This window comes from Plectrocnemia conspersa, unplaced genomic scaffold (assembly GCF_051122295.1).
Source record: "Plectrocnemia conspersa isolate PC_06_02 unplaced genomic scaffold, ASM5112229v1 ptg000006l, whole genome shotgun sequence".
Classification (NCBI taxonomy): Eukaryota; Metazoa; Arthropoda; class Insecta; order Trichoptera; family Polycentropodidae; genus Plectrocnemia; species Plectrocnemia conspersa.
The window spans coordinates 15,409,554-15,425,984 of NW_028277170.1; the positions used below are offsets into that span (position 1 = coordinate 15,409,554).

The following is a 16,431-nucleotide window of genomic DNA, read 5'->3' on the forward strand; positions in this document are numbered from 1 at the left end:
TTCAAGAAGTAAGTTTTGTGTTTCGATAGGAAAAATGCCACCCATATTGTAATTTAAGGAATCTTTTATCCCCATAATTTCTTCCCACAATAAATGAGAAAAGGGGTACAAAGATCCTTCCAGTTTGTTCATTAAATTGGTAAATTTATCGCATATTTCGCTAACATATTTACATTCAATTTTTAATCTAATTGTATCGGACTCATATAATTCAATGATTTTTTCTTTTGTAACATTTCTTAATTCCGAGCTTTTAAAAAAATTAATTAAGGCATCAAAATAAGTGTCCAAATATCTAACTGATTTGAACCATGATTTCCAGCGAGTTATGACTGGACTTGGAAATAGCACCGCTGGAAGATCTGGGTATGATATTTGCAAAAATGCAATATAATTTGATTTCATTTTTCTGGAATGCAAAAATGCTATTTTTAGTTTACTAATGTATTCATTCAGCAATTTCAACTCTTTCATGAATGTATTTCCCACCAAACTAATTTTGTGAGCCCAGCATTGAAAATGAAGCATTTTATTGCCAATTAAAACATTGAGGCTTTTATAACAAGCTGTCATATATGGCGCTGAATCTGATACAAATCCTACAATATCAGAATACGAAATTTCATACTCTTTAAGAGTATCTACTATTGTTTGCGAGCACGTCGTAGCATTAGCTGTATCTAAAAAATTACATGATGCTAAATACACATTTTGTTCACTTGCAGGTAACACTGTTTTAAATAAAACTGCAAACACACATCGTCCCATTTTATCAGAAGTTTCATCCACTATTATTACAAGAGGTTTGTTTTTTATTTCTTCTAATATTTCTTTCTTCATATCTGCTCCACATATTGGAACATATGTTCTCCGTAAATGATCTGCACACGGTAATTCACCAGATCCCTGGACATATTGACTAAAATATTGTCGCACTGCAGGATGGTCTAACTTTGCTAGCGGTATGTTAGCTTTAAGACACATGCTAACGGTATTTTTTATAAATGCAGATTTTTCTTGCCTTTTGACTACAATGTTTGGAATTGTTGATTGACGAGTATGACTTGTGGAAGGTTTTGAAACTCTTTTTTTATGGCTATTTGATTGTAAATGTTTGGTTAAATTATCTTTCTTTTTCCAATCTAACTGACAATTACAATGCCGGCACATCAAATTATTGTCATCATTTATATAAAAACCATCTTTTTTGTATGCTGCAGCTCTTTCTTTAATATCAACATTTGCTCGACCCATATTGTTGAAACTGAAAAAATACATATAATATTAATATTTAATAAACGTTGTAATAAGTAAAATAAAATAATCTTTGACATGTAAACTCACCATGAGATTGTGACGAATAATTCATTAATTTGTGGAAGAAAACAGTTCTGAACGTATGCTCGCGTGCATATGTCAACAACACATAACCTCAAAAGATGCGAATGTCAATGTAGCGTCATAGACCACAGACAATAAGTTAAGCAGCTTAACTTATTGTCTGTGGTCTATGACTAGAGTTCGGGCAGACTGACCATAGACATTGAGAATCGATATTTGGAATAATTATTTTGCGATTTTAATTTTTTCACGTCTATTCACATATTTCAACAATTTCGCAACAATTTCGCATATATCACGTTTATCGCTTTTATTTCGCATTTATCGCAAAACGCGATAATCACGTATCTCTACTGATTACAAAATCTAAATTATTGGATTATTTCCTATTTTATTATAACGCTGTGAGTTGAGATAAGAGAAAGACTAAATATTTGTTCAGTCAGTAAATAAATCAATGATGTCCTAATTTTAATGCTGACTTATATACCACTTGATCAGTATTAGTTTTACCTTCTCCGGATCTGTTAACAAGTTGCACTTGAAACATCCTTTTCTTATTTATGTGTTAAATTTTATTATTTTATTTTTAATTTACTTTTTGTTTTCCTCGTATTGTCAATCGATCAGATGGAGCCTACCAAGCTGGGACGGAAAATGTGAAAGCGACGAAGGTCCAGCGCCCCGCGTGACAAGGCCCCACACAAAGGCCAACACCATTGACATTCCCTCACCTCCCCCTCCGCCAAAATTTAACAATAATACGTTCAATGACCTCGAGGCCCCGCAAAGACGGTGGTCTGAAACGAACACTGATGCATTGGTGAGTTGAATACGCAAAGCAACAGATCTTCAAAAGTAGTCTTCATTGGCAACATAACATATAAAACGGCATGCATCTATTGAAACAAACTTTTTTAAATTAACCTAACCTGCTACTACTAACAACTTATCGTAGACTAACATCTGAACCAATGATTTCAAGGACTACATTAATTAAGAAAATAATGTAACATACTTCGGGATTATCGATATTAATTAACAGATCGTCAAAGAAATATTAAATATATACACTTATAAGAAATACCTGTTTAATGTTGTTTTTTTAATGAAAATAAATTATAACGTCATTAATGACGTATTAAAATGAATAATGTAGTTACAGAAACCTTTGGCTCATAAATATTCTCTGAAAAAATTTATATAAACATTAAAAATATATCTTTTTCAAGTTTTGCAAAATCTGATTAAAGTATTTTCACCAACGATTAAATCATATTTTTACATGTATATAAATTAAAATACATTATTTTAGATAAATGTATACTAATAAATAAATCAATGTATTACTGTGTACATATATTTATTATTCTATTTGTGTTGAGTTTTATTTAAATATACATCTTTTTAATTAAGCGATCAGATTTTTCAAAAAAGAAAAAGAGTTTTATACTATCTACTTAATTATTATAACACCATCTAAAAAATACTATAATAATACAAATGCTTATGTCAGATACTTCTTGCTTTATATTTCTATTTAAAACTATTTGGATTGTTTTATTTTTCGTTTGCTCTTCATTGTTCTCATCAATAAACATAAATTATTTTAGCTTTCAAATTATTAAGAAATCTATGGCACACCTAATTTAAAACGAGGACAATTTAAATGAGCAATATATAAAATAATTATTTCATAAAACGAATTGTTTATGCATTACTGTTGCACAGAATAGAACAGTGAACACCTTATGAATAACTCTGCAATGAATCCTTTTCTGAAGAAAAATCTAAAGATTTACCTTACATAAATGCACAAACACTTCATTTTATGAAACAAAATATTTATTTAAATTTACATATCTCTCAAAATTACTCCTTGTTAAGTAGCACCCATTTAAAACAATGTATTCAATTAATAAACTATATAAAAATAATAATATACAAAAGTCTTATAAACACAGTTGTTATAAGTGACAACTAAATATCTAAATACGTAAAAAAAACATGATCTCTAAATAAAAATGCAATTAAAAAATTAATCGCAAACAATAATAAGCATGATTATTGCTATTTGCATGATAAAATGGTTGACTGTATTATGGAATTAATTTATTTCTAAAACTTGAATAGAATCAATAGTTGCTACTGTATATCACAGGCTCCCAACCCTTCTCAGTTCTTTTTATAATAGCCAAGTGACCCGTGTCCCCAATACGTCTATTGGGGCAAAGACTACGCAACAAAAATAGGGTTTTCAGTACTATAATTTCAATGGATAGATTTTTGATAACCTCAACTTTTTATCGTTCTCAACGTTTTTTTCTTTTGTATTACAAATAAAACAACGTTGAAAATTCACTCTTCCAGAGATACGTAGACGCAAATGGAAGTAAAACTTGCAATGTAAGCATCGTCACATTTGCTTATGACTGATACATAATACACCAGAATTGAGACACCATTTTTTTATGGAACAAGTTTAGTGCCCGGGAATCGTTTCGCAAATCTATCAATACATCTCGTGCTAAAGCATCTTCTTCTGTCAGAACAGAAGTTGGTTTTCAAGGGATTCGGGATCGCCTTTTATATTTTAATTTACTTAACCCTTAGATTCATCTACCACTGAGAATATCTTAAATGATGTTTGTTTCCTTATCCCGAAGTTTCAAGTAGACCCTATATTTATTCTAATATATCTTCTAGATTAGCAGTTCTTTTCAACTGAATTTTGTCATTAAAGTAAGCGACAAGGTCGTGCTTCCTTGCACTTCCATGAACAAGTTGAGTTTATCTGTCAACGGAATTCACAAACCATAGCAGTGTAGAAAAGAAGAATGTATTTATTTGTACAGTTATGACGCTCTCCAGATTTGACGTAATTCACAAATTTTATCAGCAGATCAAGTACCTCTTACAGAGGAGTTAAAAGAGCCTTACTGCAAGAGTATATCGATGATTTATGCAGTGGGTTTTTTTTTTACTGTACAACCCCCACAGACATTTTTTTGACTTTCAGTCTCAAGAAACGTATTTATCTTTTCCATAATATCTTCACTTCTTGTGGTAGTTTAAGTGAAGTGAAAACCAAAATTGTATTCTACTTAATCTATATTTTAACACGTATAGGTTGGGAACCCGCGCTATATATCATATTTTTATACTATTTCAAAATATATTTTAATTGAGTACTCTTTTTCGCAAGTTTTACTATTACACTTGTTGCAGACTTTTGCTACATCTTGTTGCGACAAATATACAGATTTTCATTAGCTGTGGTATTCACTGATTTGCGAGGTTTTATTTGATGTGAATAATTTACTACTTTGAACCACTAAAATGTGAAAACATCGTTCGGAAATATTATAAAAATGAAATGCTAAAAGTATGATAAACCTTTCCTAGTCTATGTGTAGTAAAAATGCGAAAAAGGGATATTTTAATAAATTATTATATAAATGCTCTGAAGACTTAACTTTTAAGTGCTATCGTAATATTTACAGATTCTATCAGTATTAGCTTAAAATCCTTGCTTACTATATTATTAGTTTTTTTGTACATAATTATGGTATTTACAAAGATAGTTTCATAATTTCATTTGAAATTTAATGGGTATATAGAAAAATGAAAGCTTGGATCACGTGGCGGCCAGTTCCCGTCGCGCATGGGGCTTCAAATTCAAGAAACCGAGCTTCGCCGTGCGCAAGTTTTCAGACAGCAGCCCCGGCGACGGAGTCATAACCGAGGTATGCGCTCCGGAATTATTCGAACGACTGCTAGATTGCAGAATCTCGGCTGGCAGCACGGCTATCTTGGAATGCTCTCTGCAAAGGGGTGCTCGTCACGCGTCAGCACTGTGGAGAAAAATGACACCAGACTCTCGAATACTACGTCCTTCCGAACACCATTCGATCAGCCTCACCAAAGAGGGCATGGCCAGACTAGTCATTAAAGATTGCAAAGCGGCCGACGCTGGCACGTATGCCTGTTCCATATCTAACGATCTAGGCTGTGTACAGACCACGTGTGTCTTGGAAGTGGATATAGAGGAAGATAAAAAGTCCAACGTTAGCAGTTCAAATAATTCCATTCCATCATCGACAGCATCCAGCTCCATATCCGACGAAGTGTTTTCTTGGGAGCAGCAACAGCTACTAAGAAGGTATGCCTCTTATTGGTAACGATACAATTATATACTAATTTAGTTTAATCCCTTACTTGCATTAAAAGTCATTATGCTGTTCCATTAGGAGTAGAGTTTTCAAATATTTGTTATTTGAAAACTATTCGAATGTTGAATAGTAATGATAAAATATTTGTAAAGTTACGATGAATCTAAAAACACAGTTTGAATAATGAATACTGAGTACAGATTTCCATAGTAGCAATAAAAAGTCAAAACTATTTATTTTATTTAAAAAAATAATAGAGCATTAAATGTAAGTAAATTTAAGCTTTTAATAAGTACGAAGTTTTATTTTAATTATATATGCCGTCAGAGATTTATTTAGTTGATGTTGATGTGGGCATTTTTTTTTAAGCAAAGAATACAGCAACTATAACTCGATATGCTCAAAAATATTACATATTAAATTACTTTAATCGACTTAACATTAAACATTATTCATATTGCTTTAAAAGAGATAGAAAATTCTCTACCAGACATGGAAAATGTACACAGTTGCATAATATTAACTCAGTTAGAGTAACATAAATTCCATTATTTATAAGCAATGATTTACATCACCGATCCGTTTCCTTTGAACAAAGAAATTAATTAGCGTTTTAAAGTAGATACGAGGAATTGAACGAGATTGGTCGAGGGAGGACATCAGTCGTATTTATGGCCAGAGACAGAGGAACCGATCAACGAGTGGCCCTCAAGCAAGTGTCTTTGAAGCAAACTAACTACGACCATGCTCAACGCGAATACCGACTGCTCTCGGCGACCCAACACCCCAATCTGATCAGAGCTTTTGCTATATTTAGAAACGCACCCATTCCTTTTACTGACACTATCGTTACTGAACTGTAAGTTGCTATATTATCTTCTAATGTGTATTTAATTATAATAAAAACATATTTATTTTTATCTTTTATCACTACAGAGTGAGAGGACCGCACTTGTTCACTCATGTGATCAATATGAAGGAATACAATGAAGCCATAGTAGCCGATTATACCAAACAGTTGGTGTCGGCATTGGACTGGTTACATTCAAATAATGTGACTCATTTAGATATAAAAGTATGTAATTTTGTTTCTTTCTAAAATAATATTTTCTCAAAAATGCAATACTTTTCCAAAAATAATTAATTTCCATTTCAATACTTCACTGATATACATTCACCCTTTGGTATATATCGCTCCTAAGAATTTGTTCGATTAGTTCGTGATTTATTGCAGATTCAACCTAAAATTATTTTATTCCTCAGTAAAAAATTTCATCCATATCTAAAATGTGCGTGTAACTGCTACCATATTTTTGCATCTAGTTGAGTACGTTCTGCTCTTTGAAAATGCTTTCTTCTACTTCATCTTTTCATATAAACGTTATGTTGAAGTAGATTTAACAGAACAACATTTCATATAAACGTTATGTTGAAGTAGATTTAACAGAACAACATTTCATATAAACGTTATGTTGAAGTAGATTTAACAAAAAATCTACTCCAACTTATTGTTTTAAAGATGTTCACTATACTATAATAAAAATATTCTTTTTCACTTTTTCAGCCCGAAAACTTAATGTTAGACATTCCACCGAATGGAGGTCCGATTCAATTGAAACTCATCGATTTGGGATGTGCGGCTGGAACTAACTTGTCAAACGTCGTACTACCTCCAGCTCCAGCTCATCTCGAATTCGCTGCCCCTGAATCTGTCCTTGGAAAACCCAGAGGCTACTATACTGATATTTGGGGCTTGGGCGTACTGATTTATGTGTTTTTAAGTGGCGTCAGTAATTTTACAATGACTCATTTATAATTTATTAGTTACATGCCTAATCTATTTTAATATATTTGTAGGTATCGCCGTTCCTGGACGATTCGGCCGAAGAAACAATCACTAATATAGTGAAATGTGACTTTTGCTTTCCATCGCAGCACTTTGCGGGTATTGGAGTTGATGCTCAAAATTTAATCATTACACTCTTGGTTTCAAATCCAGAGCAACGTCCGACTGCACGAAATATTTTGGATCACTCATGGTTCAGTAATGTGAGTTAAACTTGATTTATTCTTTTTATGCTATAGTGACATGATATTAACACTTTACCTACCGCTCACGCCAATTGGCGTCCTGAGTGTGCCGAAAGTTAAACACCGCAGACGCCAATTGGCGTCCTGTGTATGTTTTCGTTTCCATGTCAAATTAAAAATATATGTTTAGTGTTTTATTTGCTTTTTTTTAAGAGATGACTAAATAAATGTATGAATTTTCATTTTATTTTGAAAAAAAAATTTTTTGAGTTATATTTAGACAAATGCGATGGTTTTATAAATATATTTTATATTTCTTTCATCAGGCAGTTTCACTACCAGACAAACTAATGTATCTTTTGATGCGATCCGAATATTTTAATGAATTTTTCTAGACATGTTATAAATGTAACAATGCATCAATTCAAGCCATTATTAAGTGGTTCTCAACATGTGGTTCGCCGGAAATAAAAATGAATTAATACATTTTCTTATTATTAGATTTTAACATTGATTGATGATTTTAAAATTATAAAAACAAGTAATGTAGGAATTTAAATAAAAATAATTTAAATTGAATTAACGAGTGGTTCTCAAACTTTTTCAAATTTCTAAAAACTTTTTTCCAGCACACTTTTTTTTTGGACAGAGTAAACAAAGAAAAAATATGATATTTTATACACAAATATATAAATATGTATATTTAAAAATAATTTATTAGGTAAATGGGTTTATTTAGAAATGAAGTTAAATTACATAAAATAAAAAATACGATGTACATACATAAAAAGTTCAAGACACTAAAAATTTATCATATCATTAACCATTAGATAGTATTGGATTACTGAGAATCTCAAGATTGTCAGATTAGTAAGATTCTATTGTTTTTTTTTCTATCCTGTTATAAGGAATTTCCAAAATGTTTTTTGTGAGTAAATATTATCTCCCGTCACATATTACTGGCTTACTGGAAATACCGAATCTCAGTGACACATTATTTTAGAAAGTGGGAATTTTTTCGACTTATTATTTTTTAAATTATTAGCACGATACACATAAAAACTTATGGCTAAAAATTCAGTTTTAGTTATACTATCGTGCTAAGCGCATCTGGTTTTCGTGTGCTCGAGTGAATATTCGAAAAATATTACGAACTGTTTATAAAACGTTTTTTTTTTTAGCTAGATACGAGTGTAGAATCTACGTGAAAATAATTACAGTTTATGTTATTTTATATAGTGTTAAATATATATAGATATTCCAAGTGACAATGAAAATTATAGTGATAGTGATTCAGACTCCTCTGTTCATGAAAGAAATCGTCCACATGCTATGATACTCATGAGCAATGAGGAAGATGAACAAGAAAAATATTTAGAAGACACTTTACAAGACACAAAACTTTATTGAAGATGACTTGTTTCCTGTTATTGCAGAAGAAACGAATAGACACCATAATCAACACATCAACAGATACAAACTGCAAATAAAATCTAAAAAATGGGTGGATGTAACGGTACCAGAATTAAAAAATTGGTTTGAGTTTATATTGCTAATGGGCCTGGTAAAAAAAGGCTCATTACACCTGTATTAGACAATAAATCCACTAAAAGGAACATTGATATTTACAAAAACCATGAGTAGAAATAGGTTTTATCAAATATTACGTTACCTGCGTTTTTCCAATAATGAAAATGTTCCTGATAATGTAGGATTACTGTTCAAAGTACAAAAAATAATTGATTATTTCTCCGAAAGATTAAAAAATATGTACAAACCAAGCCAAAACATATCTCTGGATGAGGGTATGATCCCATGGTGTGGAAGATTCAATTTTCACGTATACAACCCCAGTAAGCTCACAAAGTACGGTATAGTGATAAGAATGGTATGTGAATTAGTGTCAGGATACATATCGAAATTTAAAATATATTCAGGACCTGGAATTTCGTTACAAGATTCAATATCACATCTAACATCAGACAATAAATACAAATGGCATCATCTTTATATGGACGATTTTTATAACAGTGTTGAAATAGCAATAAAAATATATATGAAAAAAAAATAGAATCTGTGGTACCATAAGGAAGAATCGGGTTTTACCAGAATATCTGAAAAATGCAAAATTACGAATATTTGAAACCAAATATAAACGATATGGGGTAATATTGTTGCAATTGCGAAAAACAGTAAAAAATCGAGACACTTTAAACTTTCATTATATAATATAACTAGTTATTGTGAAAAGTGATTTACACGTGAAAGACAATGTAAATTATCTGTGTATGTGCCTGGAAAATTTCACATTACGATGGAGTGAATTACAACGGTTAGTGAATATTTTATTGCAAATGAATTATATATCAGTAAACTCGTATTAGTAAAAATGTCACAATACAAAAGAAGAGTTTGCTTGAAAAAAGTTTTTACAAATTTAAAAAAGTTTGAGAACCGCTGGTTAACTTAATTTAAATTATTTTTATTAAAATTTCTAGGTTATTCGTTTTTATAATTTTAAAATCAAGGTAATCATTTTAAAAATCTAATAATAAGGAAAAGTAATAATTATTTTTTATTTCCGGCGAACCACATGTTGAGAACCATATAATAATAACTTGAATTGATGCATTGATACATTTATAACATGTCTAGAAAAATTCAACGAAATATTCGGACCGTATCAAAAGATACATAAATTTAAATAAAAAAGGTAAAATTCGCGAAGTTTTGCGAAAAAGTGCCGGTATTTAGCGTAAGTCTGGTAGTGAAACTGCCGGTCGGTAAAGTGTTAATACCCTACACAACATAGATTTGAGAAGAATGGAATTTACTTATTGTTTTGGTCCTCAAAATCAGTTTCATAAATGTGCTATAAATAAATTGTATTATTTAATATAATATATATTACTTTATTTCAGGCTCCATCTACTCCGATGCGTCCTACGGCACCATTGCAACAATTCCAACAACGCCGTCTTCCACCAGCACCACCGATGTAATATTAGTCAATCATTATATCTAAGTGCCAATTGGCAATCAAATGGTGTATTTTGTGTTTACATTTATATATTTCTTATACCACCGTGCAAATGCAACTTTATTATCATTAAAACCTAAACAAAACGCTGTTGTCATTGCTTGTGTGGTTTTATTTACGTTTATACTACTTAATAAACGAAATCCATAATTATATTTCCATATTTACAATGTACGAAAATGTTATTTGATATAATAAAATATTAGGAATTTAAGTAAACAATGTGTTTTTATTTAATCACTTGCTCATTAATGCATCACAGTGGTCGAAAACAATAATAAAATGAAGAAATTATCACGAAATATGAAACATTAGATTAACAAAAAGATGATTATAGCATACTAGAATTAAACAATATGAATCGGACCAGCTCCTCATAGCTAACATTGAATGGATCAACGTACATTGCTACTGTACTTAGAACCTGTATGGCTATTATGGTAATATCTTTCCAGGCGAAAACAGAAATACTTCGTTTATGATCTGGGAATGACATTCGAGCAGGAATGGAAATTATGTATGCACATCGCTAAAGTTTGCGAAGGTGTCGAAGATGCTCAGCTACGGGAGTAAGGGTGTTATCCATATTTGTATCATAGTGCCATTTTTCTTGGAGCGTTGGGATACAATTCATTGCTTTCTCTATTATTTTTATTTTTTACTTTAATAACGATGTTTATTTCATGTTAAATGTACAAATATATGTTTCCGACTGATTTCCAATTTTCAATAAAAAATGTACTTTAAGATAATTGTTTTTTCATATTTCATAACTCGAAAGTGTCTGGAAAGTATAATATATTCCCATATTTATGTATATATATATTAAAAAAGCAATTAGGGACTGCCCAACTTTTGCCCCCCCCCTCCCCTACCACACTGGAAAAAGCTGAAATGACCCCCCTGTTACTGACACTTGCATTTTTATTAAACACACATGTCGATATAAAGTATAATATACTTTATTTATATAATATAAAGTATAATATACTTTATACAGTTTATTTCACACAAATATATTATATTTGTGTGAAATAAACTGTGTATCAAACAGTTTTTCCGGCATCTAACTGTCTGAACAGTCAGACCACTTGGCTACTAACCTTGAAAATATCATTAACAAAATTTATAAAAATAACAACTTATATATTTATAAACGTTAAAATCATTCTGCTTACCAATAAATGTGTAAGACTGCAACACACGACAACGATATATCACATCTTTAACTTTTTGCAATCCAATATTTCATTTTAACAACAGTCATGTTTATGTATACAGTGACATGTTTTGACTGGGTCTTATATACATGTATGTGCATAAAATTGCCAGGAGTTATCTTATGTATGCTCAGACCGTCTTGAAGTGGTTTAAAACCGAGAGAAAAAATTAATCTTAAAAAAATAAAATTAACAGAAAAGTACTAATCGATATAAGTATTATCATCTTCTTCTAGTGTCATGTCTAATACCAGGCGTTGGCGACAACCTTGTTGATTAGTTCTAAGTATCGCTCCAAGTCTTTGTTGCCCAGTATTGCCCATGATTTACCAATATTGTGATATAACGAAGCTCATATTTTGAATCATATGTCCGAAGTACTCAATATTTCTTCTTTTAACGCTTGAAAGAACTTTTCAATTGCGTCTAATCATAAAGAAAATATCTCTAAAGGATTCAGAAATTCGGCAAAGAAAGTCAAAATAAATTAAATATAAATAAAAATGTGCGCTCCATACGGTCGTGCGTTTATTTTTTATAGAATACAAAATTATTAATTTATAAAGTATAGTATTTTTCAGTAACAATTTTAAAATCACGTACGATTTGTGCAATTGTTCCCATAGCCCGTCTACATTGTATAGTCTCCAAGTCATCTCTGAAGATCGGGTTGAATTATTGTAATTAGGACCTCGTTGCTGGACCATGTTTGCTGTAAAGTGGAAAGCAGCTGCTTCCTCTTTCCTTTTTTAGGACGTTGCTGGAGGAAACTTCTGACAAGCAAGGTGTTCTCCGATGGTGTGCTCGTCGGCAGTTAATTCAAAATACAAAGACATGTAGTTTTGAATATTATTACATTAATTGAAAACTATCAATAAAATAAAGAAACAAATATTTTAATTTTTTTTATTCATATACATAATTTATCCTTATTTACTATTTATCTGTTCGAGTCATATCTACACAAATTTATGTATAGAAATCATTTTAGAAATATTTTAAAAAATTACAAATTATCGATAAAATAAATAAAAAACTTTATTTTTTATTAATATTCATCATTTATCTATTATGTATGTGGAAGCTGGCATATACAAATGTCATATTATGGATGCGTATCTGCCGGATGCGCGCGCAGCATTCCATCAAACTGCGAATTAGTATGTGTGTGTGTGTGTGTGTGCGTGCAATGTAGTGCTGCCAACTTAATAATATCGAACGCTAATCTTCACCTTTACCTTGTTACTGAAAATTTCCATTTGTAGTTGCTGTGGTACATCGCCAATATCAATATTAAATGGTCTTAATGACACTTTTATTTAATTAAATTTTTTACCACACACACCTACCAAACAAAGCACACCAACCAAACTAAGCACAAATCAGCTGTTAGCTGGCAAATTGGCTGTCGATGAAAAAAGTGTTGCCAATTCGAAAAACAAACCTCTAAAAAAACTCCTTTTATAACTAATTCTTGAGGCCTTTGCCAAATGGAAGCTATTCATATTACATGAAAGTTTTTAATTAAAATGAACTACCAAATGTCTGTATTACAATTGTCCGAATTTTAGAGACGCCTCTTCACTAAGGTGACCAGATGTCCTCCTCAAAAATGTCCGAGGTGACTTTTTTTTAACTACCTCAGAATCCCTAAAAAAACAAAGCAAAAATTAAATTGTAACTTTTAAAAGTTTTTGGTTTTCTCAGCAATATATCCTCCTAGAATAAAAATTTTCGAGATTTATTTTTTATTTTTAGTGTTTTCCTTTTATATTTACAAAATCTGGTCACCTTATCCTTACTCATATAAGTATATTGATAATTTCGGCAGTTTCCAACAATAACTTAATCGTTTAATTTTCAATACTACGTACTAAACACCAACACTCATATTGTCCAACCTAAACAATAAAATATTGAGCCGTTGTCGTTTTAATCGTAGCTTTCGCACATTGCCAACTCAATTTCTGCTTTGACATACCCTTTCCGTCTAATTACGAATACAGACATCGATCTCGTATTTGTGATATATTATGGCACAAACAATAGTAATAACGGCTTTAAGCCGCTATTATTGTTGAACTCATCTGTCTCATTTGTTCCCTGTTGCGCAGTTACGCGTGAACAGCTCATCAGCATACGCTCCAAAACGAGCAATACGTCTTCTGATCATGAATTATTAATTTTGATTCTACAAGTTGACGTTGGTAAATTACAGTTTTCGTAATCGTCTGCGATAGCCGACTACTTATACAAAGGGCAGGAAGCATTAGGCGTCTGAACGAGGCCGTTATTGTACAATGAATGCACATTGCCAATGAGGTCAATCGGACACATCAGCAGAGGGTCTCATGAGGCAAAAATGCAATATATACAACTTTGGTTCCAGGTTGAGACTACAAAACTGGTGAAATACTCTTTTTTTTAATTTAATTTGATACATATATGGTACATATATTGATAATTTTATACATACATAGTATATCATATCGATATATTTGGAATAAAAATTTCTAAAATTAAGCTATTTCAACTTATAGAAAATATCATACTCCTATTTGATATATGATATTTTTTAAAACATCACGATATTAATATGTGAGATTAGGAAAATATAGGAAAACCAAATCTGTGATGATCCATCGGAATTATAATTATAAAATAATCAGTAATTCTGATCTCCAGATACTAGAAATTGACGTCAGTGACGTCATTTAGAGAGGGGAGGGCAGAGGGAATTTGTCCTTCCCCCTTCTTAAATTAGGCCAAAAAATGCATGTCATTTAATGAAATACTACAAATTTTATAAAAATTACCAAATCCCCCCCCTCCATGGATATAGCTAAAATGACGACATTAATTCTCGGGTTATTCCTCTAAAAACTCTAAAAAAAGTCTATCCAGCAACGTGTAGATATATACTTTACCAATGAAAATATAATTTATCTAGCAGGTGCTAGTAAAATTATATGATTTCAACTTTTCCATAGATTGTAATATATACATTTATATACCTATCATTATTTATTTACATGCAATATATAAAAGTTACAGTGAGTGTGTGTTTTCGACAAAATTATTCATTTAAATAACCGCCTGCATCATAATCATTGTTACGCGATCGCCATGACAAATCCCAAAATATCACAAGATAAAAAATACGTTTTATTAACGTTTAGGTAGTTTGATCCACATTAACTTTCAATCCTCGTACATAATACTAAATATGTATAACATGTTTACGGTTCACACGTACCTGGTTTATTTGCAATTCGAATAATTATATTAAATCGGTAAATCAATGTAAACTCTTATCAACAAATGTCATTGCGTTATCGACCATCTTTTTTATTTTATATGAATTATTTCAATTATATTTTATGATTACTCATTGTAAGCTCTTAAACTTAAAAAATAACATTATACACGCATTCGATACTGATCATTGTGTATTTTGTTTATTTATGTACATAGTAACCATTTTCTAAGATCATGCGTCTCCAAGGAAATTTAAAATAATTAAATTCTTTTTTCTGATTGGTAGAACTACGGCTATGCAATTATAGGCTTTATTTATATGTAAATAGATACTATTATTTCATAGCAGGTAGAGCGTACAACGAGCTCTTAACAAAAGAAACAAAAGCGAACAAAATATATAATATATAATAATAAATAAATTATTAGCTCCACTACCTCCTCACCTATTCTATACTCCTGGTAGATTATGACAAAAAACCCGTACAAAAACGGTAGTTTGAAGCGTTTTTTTTTCTGAATATGCTTTGACGCGACTCTTGAGGTGCATAATTTTTCAATCCAAGTATAATTTGCAGAAATTAAAAAAAAATAGTTTTCCTAATAATTAAAATAATAAATTATTTGTCAGCTACCTACTCACTCATATGCACTCCTGGTAGATTATGACAAAAAAACCCGCACAAAAACCGTTTTGTGTGTCACAAAATAGTAGTTTGAAGCGATAATTTTTTAGCATATGCTTTGACGCTACTTTTGTGATTGCAGGAATAAAGAATTTTTTTTTTGCAATAATTAAAACTATAAATTAATTGTCTGTTTCACGGACCGACTAATGAGAGATGCCAGTGCTGCCATTCGCCGCCGTCACGTCAGTGTTACCAGAATGCCACCTAACTTTTGGCATAATGAATAAATATGTCTTCACAATAAAATATTTAATTTATCATAAAATCAATTTAACCTAAAAATACTATTTTAATTTGAAAGTTAAGTTAAACAGCAACATGCTATTACTGCAATAGGTGAAGAAAAGAGACTAAAATATTGAAATAAAATAAATTTGTAATAACAGGATGAATAAGAACAATTATAATGAATACATAATGAGTTTGGATCTATCACGAGCAGTGTTTTATTGGTTTAAAATATTTTTTATGTCTATTATATATAATTTACATTATTGCATAAAAAAGTAGTGAGTTTAAAAATAATAAAATGTCTTTAATCAAATTATAAATGGTAGCATTTCTCAGAAAAATCTCATAGTATTTTATTATTATTATTTACTTTAACTGTATTTTGTATGTATTTCTGGATTTATACATCAGTCTTGTCTGTATCTCTGTTTTTTCGGTATCTGTCTTTA

At 30.8% G+C, this 16,431-nt stretch overlaps 1 protein-coding gene and 1 long non-coding RNA gene across 8 annotated transcripts in view; one reads left to right on the forward strand and one right to left on the reverse strand.

The window, feature by feature from the left end:
* Window positions 1-10,803, forward strand: part of trio (trio Rho guanine nucleotide exchange factor) — a 323,623-nt gene extending 312,820 nt beyond the window's left edge. For 4 of the 7 annotated variants that reach the window (XM_088188191.1, XM_088188194.1, XM_088188192.1 and 1 more), the window contains 7 exons: window positions 1,972-2,164; window positions 4,962-5,503; window positions 6,133-6,372; window positions 6,450-6,588; window positions 7,078-7,299; window positions 7,371-7,562; window positions 10,466-10,803. In XM_088188191.1, the coding sequence (XP_088044317.1) occupies window positions 1,972-2,164; window positions 4,962-5,503; window positions 6,133-6,372; window positions 6,450-6,588; window positions 7,078-7,299; window positions 7,371-7,562; window positions 10,466-10,546 (1,609 nt within the window). In that variant the 3' untranslated portion in view covers window positions 10,547-10,803. The remainder of the gene's footprint in view (window positions 1-1,971; window positions 2,165-4,961; window positions 5,504-6,132; window positions 6,373-6,449; window positions 6,589-7,077; window positions 7,300-7,370; window positions 7,563-10,465) is intronic. The other 3 variants (XM_088188195.1, XM_088188193.1, XM_088188198.1) reach the window with 1 other exon arrangement.
* On the reverse strand, window positions 103-1,496 carry LOC148234335 (uncharacterized). Its single transcript, XR_015810118.1, has 2 exons — window positions 1,345-1,496; window positions 103-1,264 (listed from the first exon to the last, which is right to left on the reverse strand). It is a non-coding gene; the product is annotated as an uncharacterized LOC148234335 (long non-coding RNA).
* Window positions 10,804-16,431: the final 5,628 nt, after the last annotated feature.